Genomic DNA, 18,624 nt, shown 5'->3' with positions numbered 1-18,624 from the left:
TAACGGCAGTGAGTTTATCTGCCTTACTGATTTCTTCCGAGATAAGGGAGTTATACACGAGACTTCGTGTGTTGGGACACCTCAACAGAATGGGAGGGTGGAAAGAAAACACAAACATATACTGAACGTAGCTCGTGCATTGCGGTTTCAGGGATCTCTTCCGATTGAATTATGGGGAGAATGTGCACTAGCCACTGGATATTTGATAACTAGGACTCCATCGGATATACTGAAAGGGAAGACACCATTTGAGATGCTATATAAAAGACCACCACCGATTCAGCATCTACGAACGATGTGGTGTTTGTGCTATGTGCATGAACAGAAACATGGAGGAGATAAGTTTGCAAGTAGAAGCAAAAGACGTATATTCCTTGGCTACCCGTTCGGGAAGAAAGGATGGAGAGTTTTTGATCTTGAAACCAGAAAAGTTTCAGTCTCTCGGGATGTGATATTTTTTGAAGATGAGTTTCCATTCTCTACTCTACCAGTGACCGTGGATGAGGATAATGAGCTCATGATTCCTACTCATGTTATACCTACACCAACAGAGGAAGTCGAGATGGATCAGCAGACTGTAATGATGCCTACACCGCCAGTGAGAGAGGAGGTGACAATGCCATCATTGATAGTTACAGAAACTGAGGAAGATATCGAGACAGTACAACACGACTTGGATGGAGTTGCAGTGGAACATGATGAGGAAGTGAATGATGATGATAATGGTGGTTCAGAACTGAACCAATCTGAAGTGGTTACCGCACCTGTAGAGGAGGAACTGCTAGGGCGGGGACACAGGCAGAAGACAAAGTCAATAAGGCTGAAAGATTTCGCTGCCAATACAATACATATGACGTCTTGTTATCCTATTGAAGACTTTGTCTCCTGTGACCGATTTTCTGAAAATAATAGGATTTATTTGGCAGCTGTCGCAGATAATGTAATACCACAACATTACTCTCAAGCAGTTTTGGATCCAAATTTTCGGGGAGCTATGAAACATGAGACAATAGCTCTCGAGGACAGTGGAACATGGACAGTGGAGGACTTGCCTCCGGGGAAAAAGGTACTCGGGTGTAGATGGGTTTACTGCATCAAGTATAGGGCCGATGGAACCATTGAAAGACATAAGGCTCGGCTAGTGGTGTTTGAAAATCACCAAGTCGAAGGAGAGGGCTATACAGAAACATTCGCACCAGTGGCGAAGATGACGACTATTAGATGTTTTCTGGAGTTGGTTGCTGCAAGGGATTGGGAAGTTCATCAGATGGATGTGCATAATGCATTTTTGCACGGTGAACTTGAGGAAGAAGTATACATGAGATTGCCACCGGGATTTCGTGTAGAAGACAAGAACAAAGTATGTAGATTGCACAAGTCTCTTTATGGCCTTAAACAAGCGCCGCGATGCTGGTTTGCGAAGTTATCAAAGGCATTAAAGGACTACGGTTTTGTGCAGTGTGTCTCAGATTACTCTTTGTTCGTGTATAGAAGTGGTGAGATTCAGGTTCATGTATTGATCTATGTGGATGATTTGATTATTACGGGGAGTTCTCTGGAGGTGATTACAAAGTTCAAACAATACTTGAGTCAGTGTTTTAAAATGAAGGATCTTGGCATTTTTAAGTACTTTTTGGGGATAGAAGTGGCACGTAATGCATCAGGTATCTACATATGCCAAAGGAAATTTGCTCTAGACATCATTACTGAAGCAGGACTTCTTGGAGCGAAACCTGCATCGTTTCCGTTGGACCAGAATGATCGACTTGCATTGGCTGATGGAACCATACTGTCGGATCCCAAACGATACAGAAGGTTAGTTGGGAGATTGATATATCTGCGTGTGACAAGACCGGAGCTATCCTACGCAATACATATCTTATCTCAGTTTATGCAAGTGCCGAGACAGGAGCATTGGGATGCAGCTATAAGAGTGGTAAGGTACTTGAAGTGGAACCCGGGACAGGGGATCTTACTTATGGCGGGTCATCCTTTAACTCTGACCGCCTGGTGTGATGCGGACTGGGGAGCATGTCCCCTCACAAGCAGGTCCTTAACGGCCTGGTTTATTCAGTTAGGTGACTCGCCGGTTTCGTGGAGAAAATTCAAGCAAGACACAGTCTCTCGATCCTCGACCGAGGCTGAATATAAGGCAATGTCAGACACAGTTCAAGAGTTGATTTGGCTAAAGAATCTGTTAACAACACTTGGGGTGAAGTTTGATGCGCCGATCCCAGTCCATTGTGATAACATCTCGGCGATACATATGGCAGCTAATCCTATCTGTCATGAGAAGACGAAACATGTTCGAGTGAGCTACCATTTTATTCGTGATGAGATAGTGAGAGGTCTGATGACAACGAGACATGTTCCAACAAAGATGCAGCTGGAAGATATTTTGACAAAGGCACTTGGGAAGAAAGAGTTTGCAGCATTTTTGATCAAGTTGGGAGTTTGAAATCTACGCTCTCCAACTTGAGGGAGGGTATTACGATATGTACATATCTAGGGAGAGTATATTACATTAAGATTTGATACAGAAGTATATTTTGTATATCTCCGTTTATGGATATAAACTCTTGTATAAATAAGGTCTTGGACCTATGTTTTAGATGCATCTGCTAATCAAGATAGCAGTTGAGGGACTCCGATACCTCCCCTGTACGTAGCTTCGGAAAACACAGGGTGAACAAATCGTTTGGTCTTGTGTTTGCTTGATCTCGAACTCACCTAACGAATCAATAATAAGTCATAATCAAACAATTCTAAAGATATCGATCGTAAACTCTACACGTCTATTTAGCAGTTCTTGTACACTAGATCTAGATTACAAACCCTAAATTCCACTTTTAACTTTCGTCACAAGAAAAGACCTGTTAGATATACACAGGTAAAGAAAAATTGAGCTTCACTTATAGTTCATACATACACACACCGACACAAGTATATATATTATTACACATTCAAAATAAATAAAAATCAGAAAAATCCAATTAAAAACGAGTGCTTCGATCCTTTTGCTTTGCCTCTCCTTGCAATCAAACTTCATCAGCTGGTTAATTTTCTGAGGCTTCATATGATGTTGCCAATGACAGCCACCAAGAGGATGAGTCCTATGATCATGTTCATGAAATAGATATACGGTGCATTCTTGTGGTTTCTCTGTATTGCTTCCTCTGTAATAAACCAGCCCTTCTTCTCTGTCTTCATTATAGGTGATAATGCCTTCTTGTCCATGGATGCATCATCATCATTGGCTTTAGACTTACCTTCTTTCACCTGAAAAGTAAGCAACAACATTATTACCTTAAATTCATCATATTTAAAGAAAATAGCCCAAAAATCAACATATGAGCAGCTCAAGACCTCTTGTTTTGATGGTATGGTGCGTCGTGTGAAACGAGACTCCCGGGTATTTCCATTAATAGAAGTTAGTATATCTTTGGAAGAGCCTTTCATCAACGACAGAATCTCGTCTACACTACCATCGCTATCACCTGGACTTGATGTTCCTCGGTAACTCTGGTCATATTAGAACATAAAGCAGTGAATACAGATTACTCTTATGCTACAATATTGATAAAGAAAAAGAGTCAAATAATTTTACTGTTGCAGATATGGATTCAGCATCGCTATCACTGCAGCTATCATCAACAATGATCCCTGTCAAAGGTCTCTTTGGCCTGTGATTGCTTTGGTTCTCTTGGATTGTGAGTTCTTGATTGCGAAACACATCTTCGAAATTCCCTCCGTTATAATCCAGCAACCGATTCCAATAATCATCACCGTAAGGAGTTTGTGGGTAGTAACTGTTGTCTGTGAAACTCTTATTTGGATTGAACACATCATAAGGAGAGAGATCCACTTGTTGGTTCAGTGGGATTAATAAGTCATACATAGACATACCATCTTCTTGACCTTTCTGCACAACCTGAACATGTCAAGAAACGGGTTAATGATAGTAATGAATAAATAAAAATCATTGTGAGAAGCTAGATGCACCTCAGGTGATGTGTTAATGAATTTGACAGGATTGGAATCAGACACCATAGAGCTACTTGGTTCATTCGAGTTATTACCATACAAACTGTCTCCGTCATCACCCTTGTACATTACTTGGCATATAACATAGGTCCTCTGAAGCAAATAACAAAGTTACACACATATAAGTTCTTTGGAAGAAAAACAAAATTGAATACAAATCACTCAAGACAACGCTATCACAAGGAAAACAAAACTCACAAGCTTTAAATAAATAAATAACTGGGCACAACTTCTGTAACCCTTTAACCATCAAATTGAGCTAAAGATAACATCCAAAACAAGGGAAATCAGTGTCAAACAACTAGTCCAGAGACTATAACCAAACTCCATATTTTGTGAAAGAAGAAAAATCGATCCTAGATCACTAGTTGGAAATAATGAAGTAGTTGACAAAAAAAAGAAAATAATAAAGTAATATATAAAAATTATAGGTTAATCCACTTATTGTCAATGATAACTCCAAAATTCATATTTACATATATCTATATATATATTAAGAAGATCATAACTAGAAGAAAATCAAAGAAAAATGAACCACAATCCCAATTCAACTAATACATAATTAATCCCAAATTGAGCTTAAGGTGGCATCCAATACAAGAGAAATCACAGCCAAAAACTAGCTTAGAGACAGATGAATCAAATCCCAAATTTCATTTTATTTTTGGATCTGAAACCCATATTTTACTAGTGAAATATTTTTGGACTTGCACAAATAACGAAGTGACATATAAAAAACGATAAATTTAGTTTTTGTCAATTAGTTTTGAGTTGAAAAAAACTCAAATTTAATATATTCATATTAGAAGATCATGACTAAATTAGAAATTCAACTAATACATATAATCTCAAATTGAGGTAGTAGTGACATCACAGGGGAATTAAAGCCTCATCAAACAAAAATCGAATCAAAACCGATTTCCACAAGAGAAAGACTACATAGAAATAAAAACTCAAATAAAACAAACGAAAAAATAGTTGAGATAGCAAATCCAATTTTTGGGAGAAACAAACAAATAAATAAAATAAAAACTCTTGAGGAAGTGTTACCTGATTAAGAGGCAAGGAAGTGATGTGATACTCGTGCAAGACCCAAGGAGTCCAAACTCCATTAGGAACCCTACCTTCATAGTACACAAGCGTCTTCTTAATACCAATCTCAACACCATTTCCTCTCCAATCCTTGATTTTTCTATCAACACCAGTAGCTTTCCAATACCCAGAAGGTGTAGTTCTCTTCGTTACATTCTTCTTCGCAGACGTGTACTCCTTGGGAGAGAAGAAGTACCATACAAGATCCTTCGATTCAAGCTTCGATAATGCTGCAACTAATGAAGAAATTAATAGATGATCGATGATGAAAGAGTGAGTGAGAGAGATGAACTTACAAGGCAAAAACCATGGTTCGTAACGACAGATGTTAACCTCGCTAATGGCATGGTCGACGAGCCATGACTTACCAAGAATCTTGTTCTTGAGGTAATGGTTGATCAGTTCCTCCCCCGTAGGACTAAATCTATATCCCACCAGATTATTCTCCATTTTATGCAACTCGAACTAGTGGTTAAGTGAAGAGAAGAAAGAAAGGCTATTTGCTTATTTATACACACATTAAATAATATTTTTGTTAAAATAATAAAATGACACGTTGTTTGTTATATGTGGGTCTAAGAGCAAGTACATCAATGAAGCTCCTCTTGTGGTTCATATGTATTGTTTATTAATTTTAATGTGGGGTCATCAATAGTGATGAATCCGGATCAATTGTGTTCCTCCATCAATGAACCTGAAGTCGGGGTTCATAGAAATAAAATAATATTTTTTTTTGAAAAAAAAGTAATTTTTAATTTTTTTGAAAAGTTATTATTCAATATAATGAGAATTTTTGAATAAAAATTTTGTTTTAAATTTTTTTTTTGAATATTATTCAATAAATTGAGAATTCATGAAGATAGAAAATATTTTGTAATATGTTTTAAAAAAGTTTTTATTCAATACATTGAGAATTCATAAACTTACAACAACTTTTAAAATATTTTTTAAAAGTTTTTATTCAATACATTGAGAATTCATGAACATACAAAGATTATTCATCATGATTACCATATTTTTCCCATACATTTTCAACTAAATCAGCTTTCAAACGCTCATGTATCTGTGGATCCCGAATTTGATTGCGAATGTTAAGCATAGGGACATTCACACTTTTTCTCCTTTTCACCTTGGAACTTCGGCTGGACTCTCTTGCTTCGAAGTCAGATGTATCATACGGAGTATATCTGTCGCGTTCGTTCTCTACTATCATATTGTGGAGTATGACACAAGTTTTCACAATCCTTCCAATTTTTTCCTTATCCCATAATAGAGCTGGGTTTTTAACTATTGCAAACCTCGATTGCAATACTCCAAAAGCACGTTCGACATCTTTTCTAACCGATTCTTGATGTCGAGCAAATAGCTCTGCTTTAGGACCTTGAGGAAGTGGGATGGATTGGATAAATGTTGACCAATTCAGATAAATTCCGTCGGTAAGGTAATACGCCATACAATATTTGTGGTTGTTGACCTTGAAATGAATTCTAGGAGCTCGACCTTGTAAAATGTCATCAAAGACTGGTGACCGATGAAGAACATTAATATCGTTGAGGGTACCTGGTAATCCAAAAAATGAGTGTCATATCTAAAGATCATGTGATGCCACAACCTCTAAGACAATTGTCGGCTTTCCTGAACCACGTGTGTACTGCCCTCTCCAAGCGGTTGGGCAGTTTTTCCACTCCCAATGCATACAGTCGATGCTGCCTATCATCCCCGGAAACCCGCGTGCCTCTCCAGTGTCGAGTAATCGTCGAAGATCATCCGGTGTATGTCTTCTTAGATACTCATCTCCAAATAATTGTATTATCGCTTCCGTGAAATTATCCAAACATAAAAGTGCAGTACTTGCCGCAAGTCGGAGATATTCGTCATACGAATCTCCCGCTTTACCATATGCCAACATTCGTATAGCTGAAGTAGATTTTTGAAGTGCAGATAGCCCGTACCTTCCGTGACCATTTCTTCGTTGCTGAAAGTATGGAACTTCATTACTTAGGCGATCGACAATGCGAAGGAACAAAGGCTTGTTCATTCGAAAACGCCGCCTAAACATTTCGGGTGGGTATGTAGGATTTTCACTGAAATAGTCGTGCCATAGTTGTCTGTGTCCTTGTTCCCGATCTCTTTCGATATAGACTCGTCTCTTCGGCTCGTTGGCTTGAACATCAACAACAGAGTCGATGAAATCATCAATTTGTTGGTCGACCATTTCTTCAAAAACTTCATATACTTCATCATTTGAGGAGCTTGACATTCTTCACTTTTTTGTTGTTAAACCTTGGCAATGGCTCACGTGATTCTTCAAGACCTTTGCGATTATTCACTTTTTATTTTCTAAATTTGATCAAGTGTTTAACAAAACTTGGCTTGTTGGGTTGTAGTAGTGTTCGGCTTGTTGGGTTGTAGTAGTGTTTAAAGAGAAATATGATGAGATATGATGAGATTCATACATAAAGAGAAATATAAAGACAGAGATACAAAGAGAAGAAGTTGAGTTTTGATTTAGAAACATACATGAAGAGAGCATATTTATATATGCTTGTTACATAACCCGTGATACAAAGTTCAGTACTACCCGTGAAATAAAGTACATAGTAGCAGTGTAGAAACTAACAAAATACTACACTGCATCCGTGAAACAACAGAAACATAGAAATAAAGCAACAGACATAAAGCTAAGCAACAACAGACATAAAGCAACCCGTGATCCAGCCTTCATGACATACCTGTGACCTGCAAAACAAAAACCAAACAAGAAAGTAAATAACTAAACAGATTCAGGCAACTAAATAATTAAAAGAACAGAGATTCAGCCAAGCAAGTCAACCAATTCAATCAAGCATTTCCCTAATGAGTTTAGGTTGATGTTTTAAGTTAATAGGGTTTTAGAGGCGGGATTGGTAAGTTTTTAAACTAGTTTTAGCTTTGATAGGCGAGAACAATTTAACTCTACCTACCAAACATTCATTATAGAAGCCATTACAAAACAACTACTTGACAGAGAGCAGTCATTACACATCAAATCAACTACTTAATACAATCAGAGCAACCAACCAACCAACACAGAATTAATTCCAGTGTACTTTTCGTTCTAGGTCTAGTTTAGCTAATTAATACAATCAGAGCAACCAACCAACTGAACTACTACTAGTTCAGTTTAGTTTAGTTTAAAAAACCGATTAATTTTTATATAAAAATGGAACTAGTTCTAGTTTTGAACTACATCACAGATACAGTTTAGTTTAGACTTACCTCTGATTTTCAGTCGTAGCAGACCTTCTCCAGGTCAGCGACCTCGACAGTGAGGTAATCTACCTGCCCACAGAGGTTTCTAACCTGTTCCTTGACATGGAAACAACAATAATACAGTGTTAGTGACTTAATAAGTACATAAGTATAATGTAACAGCAATGAAAGAAAAAGGAAATACACTAACCTCCAGTGTCTCAATCCGTTTATTGAGATTCCACACCCCCTTGATCACCTGCTCAGCCTCCTCCACACGCTTACTCAGGATTTCGATCTCCTCCTGGACACCAACCACCCAAGGATGACGATAATGCAACCCATCATCCTTGTTGACAACAGAAACATTAATTATAAGACTTCGAGTAACATTAATTATAAGAACATAATTACGGATTGAGACTTACCTCATAGTTTATGCAGGTGAAGAAGCGCTTTCCAGGAAGAGTGTCGTAGTCTTCCTTCCCCCGAACCTCGTCAATGATTCTCCCACCGCAAGCACACTTTCTTGGAATCCCGTATTGTGAATCGGCGACGAACCCTAACATGTTGCAGTAATCCTTTTGCTTCTTTGAATGTTTTCTCTCTTCTGCGGGATCCATCTGCACCAGAAAAGGAAATGATTAGAACATAATAACTAAACAATATGATTAAACGAACCACTAAGAGAAACAACTAACTAAGAGAAACAGGTAACTCTAATTCAATTCACATACAAACGAACCATAAATCAAACCAGATTGACGATTTAGTACCCTATATCGAAACACCCAAAACGATTAACTCGATGTCAAATCACTTATAAACGAACCCTAAATCAAGCCCCCATGACGATAAACAACCCTAAATCGAAACCCCCATATCGATTTAGACCCCTAACAAAGAAACCCCCAAATCGATTTCAGATCCTAGACTCGAAACCCTAAATCCCTAAAAACAACTTTATTGAATCGTGACTCTACTCGGAAACGGACCTGAGCTCGATGAGAAGCCACTCCGTCGTCGATTTGATGGAGAAAATAGCTCTGGATCGGCGTCGCACGAAAAATCGCCTCTCGACGCGGAACCCTAGCTTTTTTGGAGAGAAGAGGAAATGAGGAGAATAACGTGAAAGCCTACTTTCGTCGTTGTCAACGCGAGTTGAAGAAGCCACTCCTTGCTCGCCACGTGGCTTGAACCCGTTTCATACAGGATCACTCCAGCGGCCCGGTTCAACGTTAATTACCCATTTTTCTTCTTCTTTTCAAATTCCGGCCCTATGAAACTGAGCCCATGACCTGCTTATAAACCTTCAATGTACATGCTCTAAACACTTAAAGCAGACAACACAAAGCACACCAAACTAACAAACGATTCGAGGATAATGTTTTGTTTTTTTCCTCAACGTTGACAAAAGGCGCATTCCCACATGGGAAAGACTTGTTTATTGTTTGTTGGTGGAAACTGTAGCAGCTTAGAAACTAAGGCGGGTTATTTTTTTCTTTTGCAGCTTAGGAACTAAGGCGGGGTTTCTTTCTTGATCTTTTTTGGAAATATTCTTTATGGTGTTATAGTCACCACCATTGACCATGACATAAATACATCTTTACTTTCTTTATGATTTTTGTAAACACTTCATCTTTACTTTCTATTATTATACGAATTTCTTATGCTCGGAACATTAGTATTATTCAAAAAAAATCAGTAAATTAAATTATATTTACTTAATTAAAACTGATTAAAAAATATCTCAAAGACTTTGATATAAATCTTTCAAAATGTTTAGATTTATTAATTAATTATTAATATATTTTGTGATTGATTTATGTGAAAAAGCTTTGATATTGATGGTCGTACTCCTAGCTAGATTATGTAATTACAAGCTTATAATAAAGTTGTACTAATCTGGGTTTTTTAATTCACTTTCTAATAAAATTATATTCTAGGCTTATAATAATTTGCTCTTTCCTCTGCAAAAAAAAAATATAATTGATGAGAGATTACATATTTTTTTTTAAACATAATATTGTAATAATATTCTATTTTTTTAGTAAATTATATGATTATCTAATAAATATGTGTTTATTGAATCTCATCTTCAGATTATAGGAGAATTTTCTCATTAAAAATCATCTTTTTTTTTCTTTTCTTTTATGAGAGATTTTATAAAAGTCTTACAATGATGATTGTTTAAAGTCAACTCCAAACGCATAGTAAAACGTGAAAATAGTGTCAGATGTGATGTTTCTTCTCTCCAGTCCAAGGGCATATGCAACTGCGTTATGGTATGATTCTTTTTTTTTTCCCACAGTGTCACACTATATTTGGTGTAACCCTATAACAATGGCAATTTTTTATAGATTTATATCAAAATTGTTTATTCTATGCATTATTTAACTATCTTTGATTACATTTAATTTGTATGATTATTTTTCAATTGGATTAAATATATCATATCATAGCTATTTTGTAATATTTTAATTTATATTAATATGAAATATTAATTTATATATAATATAAATTAATTGTAAATACATTCAAGTTTAATTTCAACATTTGAAATAGAAATTGTTGAGAAATTCTTAACCAACTAACCGGTTTATCTCACTTGGCTAATTAACCTTAGCACACTTCTAGTTTTGCTTGAGTTTGTTAAAGACACACAAGATTTGGTTACCCAGTTCTCTTTCGGTACATCTGGGGAGAGGCCGACACTCTCAACGATTCACTAGTATCAAGTGTATACAAAAGCTTCCTTACACAACAATCTCTGTGTTTCTCTATTCACCTAGAGACAACACAACAATAACCTAAAGACTTAAGCTTACTGAACCTATGTGTATAGGAGATGAAACCCACAGTCCAAAGAAGAAGAAACAGCCTGAGACTCTTGACCGGATCTCCCTTTGCTTCTCCTCAACCATCTGTAGATACTTCTTCAATCTCCTCTCTTTGCTCTTACTTCTTGCCTCTCTCATATCCTTAATCTTTCTTTGTATCCAAATGAGTGTTATGGGTGCTGAGAGACAAGAAATTAGGTTTAAAGAGTTTATATAGTGTCTCCCTAAACCCTAGCACTATTGGGATTCAGTCATTAAGGCCCAAACATAACAGATATCCATAAAGCATCAAAGTTCAATATGCAACTTTTCTAAAGTGGACACTTCAGTGCTCTAGATAACTTCACTGTTTTCCCTACAACCTCAAACTGCAGAAGGCAGGTCTCTGAAGTGGGCACTTCAGTGATGTAGGTGAAATGCAGACCAAATGCACAAAATCAACAAATCTCCCACCTTGGGCGTTTGGTCACTTGTACTTGTCATATCTGTAAATGAAATACCATCTTCTTGTTGATTTACCTCAACTGTAAAATGAACCTGAGACTTCCGTCATAGTCTAAAGTAGTGGACCGGTCCTGCAAACCTTCCAGTTTTACCACCAGAAACAGACTTGTCACCTTCACCGGTGAACCTCAGCTCTAAGACCGAACTGCTTTTAGACTTCATTTTTCAGACTTAATCATCTGAACCTTTTTGTCGATTTCCCAGACTTGATCATCTGAATTTCTTTCTGCTGTGAGGTGATAAACCGACAAACCATCTCACGCTTCTACTGTCTCAACTCAGTTGGTGACATTGAGTGTCACCAGACACCTCTCAAAGTTGTTGCCTGGTAAACTCTTTGTCAACATATCCGCATGATTTAGGAAAGTATGAATCTTTTGCACTTTAGCTGAACCATCCTCAAACCTTGTCCCTGATGAAATGCACTTTATTCTCAAAGTGCGTGGTCCTGTCATGATGAACTAGATTCTTCGCCAAAAAAATTGCACTCTGTGAGTCACAATTCAACTTGAAGTTTTCTGATTTAAACCCCAATTCACTGCAAAAATGTTCAACCATATTCCCTCTCTAGCTGCCTCTGTGAGTGCCATGTACTCAGCCTCAGTAGTTGAAAGACCCACAACATGCTGAAGAGTACACCTCCAACTCACAGTGTTACCACCAACCTTGAAGACATAACCAGATATTAACCTTCTTCTGTCAAGATCTGCAAAGTAATCTGAATCACAAAATCCCTCAATCTCAAACTTCTCAGATTTTGTAAGGGTGAGACACACATCTGAAGATCCCCTTAGATATCTCAAGATCCACCTAACCGTAGACCAATGATATCTTCCTGGATTTTCCATGAACCTACTGACCAAACCGACCGCATACGCTAAATCCTCATCTTCCTCTTCTGATTCTCAACTTCTTGAAGCATCTCCACCTTGACCAGTAGAATCCCCACTTCCTGAAGCTTCTCCACGTTGACCGGTAGACTCATGAACTGGACCACTTGTAGTCGGTCTTTGAATCAGATCAGTGCTAAAAGTAACTTTCTTCTTTTTCTTAGAATTAGTCTCTTCCATCTGACCTTGATCTTATATAGTTTTTCTTCATCAAAGACTACATTCCTGCTTATAGTACATCTTTCCTCTTCCGATAACCACACCATGTAACCTTTAGTACCATGTGGGTAACCCACAAAGAATCCCTTAACAGCTCTTAGACTTAACTTGTCCCATGTTCTGTGTACATAAGCAACACAACCAAACCGCCTGGGATGACTGTAATCAACCTTTGACCCTGACCACACTTCCTCTGGAATCTGAAACCCCAAAGATGCACTAGGAGACCTATTTATCAGATAAACCACAGTCGACGCTGCCTCAGCCCAGAACTTCTTCTCCATTCATGTTTCTGCCAACATACACCTGACCTTATCCGCTAATTTCATGTTCATCCTCTCAGACACCCCATTTTGTTGCGGAGTATAAACGCAAGTCCTATGTCGTTTAATCCATGAGTCTTGACAAAGCTTATCCATCAGATTGTTGCATAACTCCAATCCATTATCTGTCCTTAGACACTTTATTTTTTCTTTTTTTTTTGATTTTCCACACGTACCTTCCACTCGGAAAAATTCCCAAACACTTCATCTTTACTCAATAAGAATCTGATCCAGACCTTCCTTGAGTAATCATCAATGAATGTAAAAAAGTATCCACATCCCGACAGACTTGGCTCGTTTGAAACTAAGCCCCATAGATCACTGTGAATGTATTCAAGAATACCTTTTGTAGTGTGCTTGCCCTCTGGAAAGCTTTCCTTGTGGGACTTTCCAAATACACACTCCTAATCTAGTGTGTGGACTTCCTTTGAATCTAGATAACCTCCTTTGACCAGAAGATTCATGTTCTTAAGACTCACGTGTCCTAACCTTGAGTGTCATCTATTTGTCAAGTTCGCATCAGCTCTGACTACATATGCTTCTCCTTTCACCACTGATTCCTGTAAATAATACAGCTCATCTTGATATTTCCCAGAAATCACCTTCTGACCATTCTTGTAGAAAGTAACTATGAAGTCTTTCTCCTTCATACTTGTAACCACTCTTTTCTAACTGGCCATAAGAGATGAGATTCCTGCTCATGGTTGGCATGTATCTCACATCGGTCAAGATCACCGTAGCTCCTTCTGAGTTTATGATCTTCAGCCTGCCCATACCTTTGACTTCACTGAAGGTATTGTTTCCCATCAATACCTTTCCACCTTCAAACTCCTTGAAATCAAATAAGGCATCTCTATCTGGTGTAATGTAGAATATACAACCAGAATCCATGACCCACTCACTCTTGTGGTCTTTTTCATTTGCTGTCAAGATCATAGGAAACTCCTTTTCCTAAGCAACATTTGCAGAATCAGTTGCTCTCCCATTTTTCCTTTCAGGACAATCTTTCTTGAAGTGTCCTTCCTTCCCACATATCCAACACTCTCTAGGTGTATGTTGATTCTTTCGTCAAGATTTAGACCTTGAATCTCTGCTCTTTGAGCTTCCACTCCACTGACCAGAACTCTTCTTCTCAGGTCTACCCTTGGCCACAACCAAACCTTTTGCGCTAGACTTAGCTTTACCAATGAGCATATTTTCCTTTAGCTCGACTTCCTTGGCATATGCAAAATTGGTTACTTCATTCAGAGTCAGTGTTTCCATCCCATTACTGTATTTAAGTATGTGAACCAGTGAGTCAAACTACCTTAGGACACTAGACAGGACCTGAATGGCTTGGTCCTCATCACTCACATTAATGTTCAAACTTGCCAAATCGTCTACCAGTTTCAGAAACACATCAAGATTCTCCTCTATGCTTTTGTGCTCTTCCATCTTAAAGCTGGCAAACATCTGCTTCTGGTGTTGAAGAAAAATACTCAGGTATTGAATTCATCCATACCCCAGGCAAGACACCGGCCTCTGGGTCCCCGCTAGGAGACGCCCCAGGTCCCCGCTTGGAAGTACTCCGGGTCCGGTCCCAGGGACCACCCCCTTTGTTGGGGAAAAATACTCAAGTATTGAATTCCTTCAGACCCCAGGCAAGACACTGGCCTCTGGGTCCCCGCTAGGAGATGCCCCGGGTCCCCGCTTGGAAGTACACCGGGTCCGGTCCCAGGGACCACCTCCTTTGTTGAGGAAAAATACTCAGGTATTGAATTCCTTCAGACCCCAGGCAGGACACCGGCCTCTGGGTCCCCGCTAGGAGACACCCCGAGTCCCCGCTAGGAAGTACTCCGGGTCCGGTACCAGGGACCACCCCCTTCTTCCGGGAAGAGGAAAACTTCCGATAAGGAGAACCTTCCGTATTTCCGAATATGGAAGAGTTTAACCTACTCCAACCGACTAAGGCCGACCTAAAACAACTATATAAGGGGAGACTAAACCCTAAAGCAGAGGATCGACACGTCAAGACTTAGAGAAACAGAACACTCATAAGCTTCATGAATGTTGCATATGCGTTCATCAACTCGAATGTCTGCACTACGAATTCATAATATCCATAGCGTGTACGGAAGGCCGTCTTCCGTACATCCCCCTCAGCTATTGCATTCTGGTGGAATCCGGATGCCAAGTCAATCTTCGAAAACTATGAATGTCCTTGCAACTGGTCCAACAACTCATCGATACGCGGAAGCGGGTACTTATTCTTGATGGTCATTTTGTTCAAACCTCTATAGCCGATACAAACCCTGAAACTCTCATATTTGTTCTTCACAAACAATAATGATGCTCCCCATGGAGAAGTACTCGGCCTGATAAAACCTTTATCTAAAATTTCTTCCAACTACCTTTTCAACACAGCCATCTCTGCTGGTGTGAGACGGTATGAAGCTCGTGAAACCGGTGCTGCCCATGGTTCTAACTCAATCGTAAGAACGTATCCTCTGGCTGGTGGTAACCCTTTTAAGGCTTCAAAAAAGTCATGCAACTCATGCTGACCATTATCCTTACCCATCGAAATGGTCACTAAAAATCCATCTGCTCCTCTCTCCAATAACTCCTCAGCATCAACATGGAGACGACAAAAACTCCTAGGTGTGTCTGAATGTCATGTAACATGGTCTTCCCTTCTGCTCTAGGGATATGAACTCTTGCTCTCGGGCAATCCAATACTACTCGATGTCGTGACAACCAATCCATCCCAAGCATAACATTCGTAAAAACTCATCTCTAACACCGTCAAGTCTTTGAACAATTTGACCCCTCCAAGCATAATGATAGGCCATGGATTTTACCCACTTTTAGCCATGGTTTATAAGTTTTTTAATAACTAATTATTATGTTTTAGAGTCTATTTAGTATATTTATAGGATCAGGAGTGATTTGGAAGAAAGTGATGATTTTGGTGCATTTTGGAGATAATTGGAGAAAGCATCCGAGCTGACCATCAGCAAGACCAATGGTCGACGTTTAGAGACAATAATCGATCGACGCAAATCCTGTGACATCGATCAACGGCGAAGCGCGCAGAAGCCCATTTTGGTCCAAGCCGACTTAGAGCCCAAGACTTCACCAATTAACCTAATATTTATAGCTTGCCAACATGTTAGAAGAAAAGTGTGCTTTCTAGTTTTATTATTTTCACAGCAAAGGTTTTCTAGGATTTAGTAGAGTTGGAGAGAAGATCCAAAGAGATTTTTGATTGGAACTCCATTAATATCTATCTATTTATCTATGCAGTTTTTATACCTAATTGTTGTTATGAATTTCTTAGCCATGTTTGAGTAGTTCTATTGTTAGATTTAGGGTTTAAATAGGTTATGAGGGATTAGCCTCAACTACATATTGCTAAGTTAAGATATTCATCATTAGGATTTTCATCAATGTATGTTTCTAGTTTAGCTAGCTAGAACTTGCCCTAGGAGTTGTAGACTCAAGTCATCACTTGCATCTCACCCTGAATCCGTCCTAATTGAGATAAAATTGCTAGAGTAAGGAGAAAGGTGATCTAGGAAGTCTAGTGAGCATAATTCAACCCGCACGTAAAGCTTGACTAAGAACGCGTTGATCGATATTCCTATAGAATAATCGATCGACGGTACAACAAGTGTATAGAACGATATTCCTCTAGAATCATCGATCGACACTTATATATGGTCAATAGACAAACCTTGAAAGCGAACGCCGATCGGTTTGTTTATAAGTGTTTGAGCTCTATAGTATCATGCATAGAACTTATTAGGCATCTGTAGGATTATAATCATGATTACCAGAATAGAAACCCTAAGTCTAGCTATTTCATCTAAAGCACCAAAAACCCAATCAAATCAATCGAGCAATTGCCTTGCTCACAAACCTGCTTTTTAAATTTAATCATAATCAACCTAGCTTAATCACTCTGATTAGATTTATTAGGTTCTCGAGCTCCTCGTGGATTTGATCCCTAAGTACTACAACTGAACCTCTTATTTGAGAAAGTAATTCACTACTTAGGGTAATTTGAGTGAGATCACATAACTGGTACATCGCGATGAATCTCAGATTCTCCCAATCTCTTTGTGCCACCAGTCTGAATCTGCTTAATCTTTGGTTCGAAAACACCCTGAAAGGACCAAGACTTGACCAAATGCGGACTCAAAAAGTTGTGAGAAGCTCATGTATCGAATAATTGTGAGCTGACTCACCCTAACCGAAACCGATCATACACGATTTTTACTAACCAGACATGATAACCACGAAGCTGAAATACTCAAACACCAATGAGTATGATAAAGATGCATACCCACTAACGGCTCAGCTCTCTGAGGATCTCCTACCGCAAACACACGTGTAATGGTGGCTAGACGCTTGGGTGGTGATGGAAGTGCCACGTCGCCCTCCTTCGGAAATCTCTGAAGATATGACCCGACTGGTTACAACCATAGCAGTTCCTAGCTGCCTATACTGGTGCTTCTGCCGCGGCTGGTGCTGCAACCTGGGCACCTAATGGCCTACTCCAACAACTCCTACTTTTATGCCGCATCCTTACACAAGTATTATACTTGACGTTTGGTTGATACCAAGTCCTCTTCTCTGAGCCTGAAGTCCCTCCTGTCTTAGGCTGAGTTGCCTTGAGGAACTTATGCTCCTCAGCCATACATGTATCCTTAACGACAACCTTCTCCACCAGATCCTCTAAGCTTGCGTAAGAGACCACGCTGCATCTGCCGCAAAGTTCCACTTGCATCCCATCTAAGAACCTCATGATCAAATCCTCCTCATCCATACCACAACCGGAAAACCTGCAGAGTAAGCTAAACTCCAGCTCGTACTCCCACACTCACAATCTCGACAAGGCAAGAAGAGAGAAAACAAAGGTTTTGAATAAAAGATGGGTTACTTTCTTATTAGATTTCGAAACATATAAATAGAGAGAAGGCTATACATGCACAGCATCTCGTAAATACAAGAGGAATAAAGACATAGGCTCCTCTTGGAAACACACACACTTGACTAGATTTTTTGAAAAAAAAACATAACATAAAACTTAGAAATAATACATAACATAAGGTCTTCATGTGAACAGACCGAGATCAATCATCTAGGAGGTAAGAGAAGAAACTTGTAGCCTCATTAAAAACCTTGATTGGAAAACCCAGTGGGACAAAACCAATCAAGGGAAAAAGAGTACACACAAGCTACTTGCCTAGATGACGATCAGCTTGAATGTAGAGTAGCTTGCATGTAGATCAAAGTGTCTCTGATGATAGCAGCTTTATTTCGGCTCAAACACTCTTCAGTTGTAGGTTCTTCAACAGCTACAAGCTCTCCATGATCATGTTCATGATTCCATTCCTTTGTGCTATCCAGAATCACATCAGAGCACTTGATTGTTTTCAGGCATTGAATTAGTCTATCCTTCCAATCATGAGCAACTGTAGCATCCACTGTACCCCCCCT

General features: G+C 38.9%; 2 protein-coding genes across 4 annotated transcripts; both read right to left on the bottom strand.

The window, feature by feature from the left end:
- Window positions 1-2,891: 2,891 nt before the first annotated feature.
- Window positions 2,892-5,621, bottom strand: LOC106320227 (NAC domain-containing protein 69-like). Of its 3 annotated transcripts, none has more exons than XM_013758594.1 (6): window positions 5,433-5,621; window positions 5,095-5,366; window positions 4,003-4,137; window positions 3,608-3,931; window positions 3,367-3,522; window positions 2,892-3,279 (listed from the first exon to the last, which is right to left on the bottom strand). In XM_013758594.1, the coding sequence occupies exons 1-6, from the start codon at window positions 5,584-5,586 to the stop codon at window positions 3,073-3,075; spliced, it is 1,248 nt and encodes a 415-aa protein (XP_013614048.1). In that variant the 5' UTR covers window positions 5,587-5,621; the 3' UTR covers window positions 2,892-3,072. The 3 variants fall into 3 exon arrangements, with proteins under 3 accessions (XP_013614048.1, XP_013614047.1, XP_013614049.1); XM_013758593.1 differs by having other exon boundaries at window positions 5,095-5,372; window positions 5,433-5,617; XM_013758595.1 differs by having other exon boundaries at window positions 5,505-5,607.
- A 1,103-nt stretch (window positions 5,622-6,724) lies between these two features.
- Window positions 6,725-7,351, bottom strand: LOC106320230. Its single transcript, XM_013758599.1, has one exon. The coding sequence runs from the start codon at window positions 7,349-7,351 to the stop codon at window positions 6,725-6,727; it is 627 nt and encodes a 208-aa protein (XP_013614053.1).
- Between the last annotated feature and the right edge of the window lie 11,273 nt (window positions 7,352-18,624).

This window comes from Brassica oleracea, unplaced genomic scaffold (genome assembly GCF_000695525.1).
Source record: "Brassica oleracea var. oleracea cultivar TO1000 unplaced genomic scaffold, BOL UnpScaffold00853, whole genome shotgun sequence".
Lineage (NCBI taxonomy): Eukaryota > Viridiplantae > Streptophyta > Magnoliopsida > Brassicales > Brassicaceae > Brassica > Brassica oleracea.
This window is presented reverse-complemented; position numbering and strand designations above follow the sequence as displayed.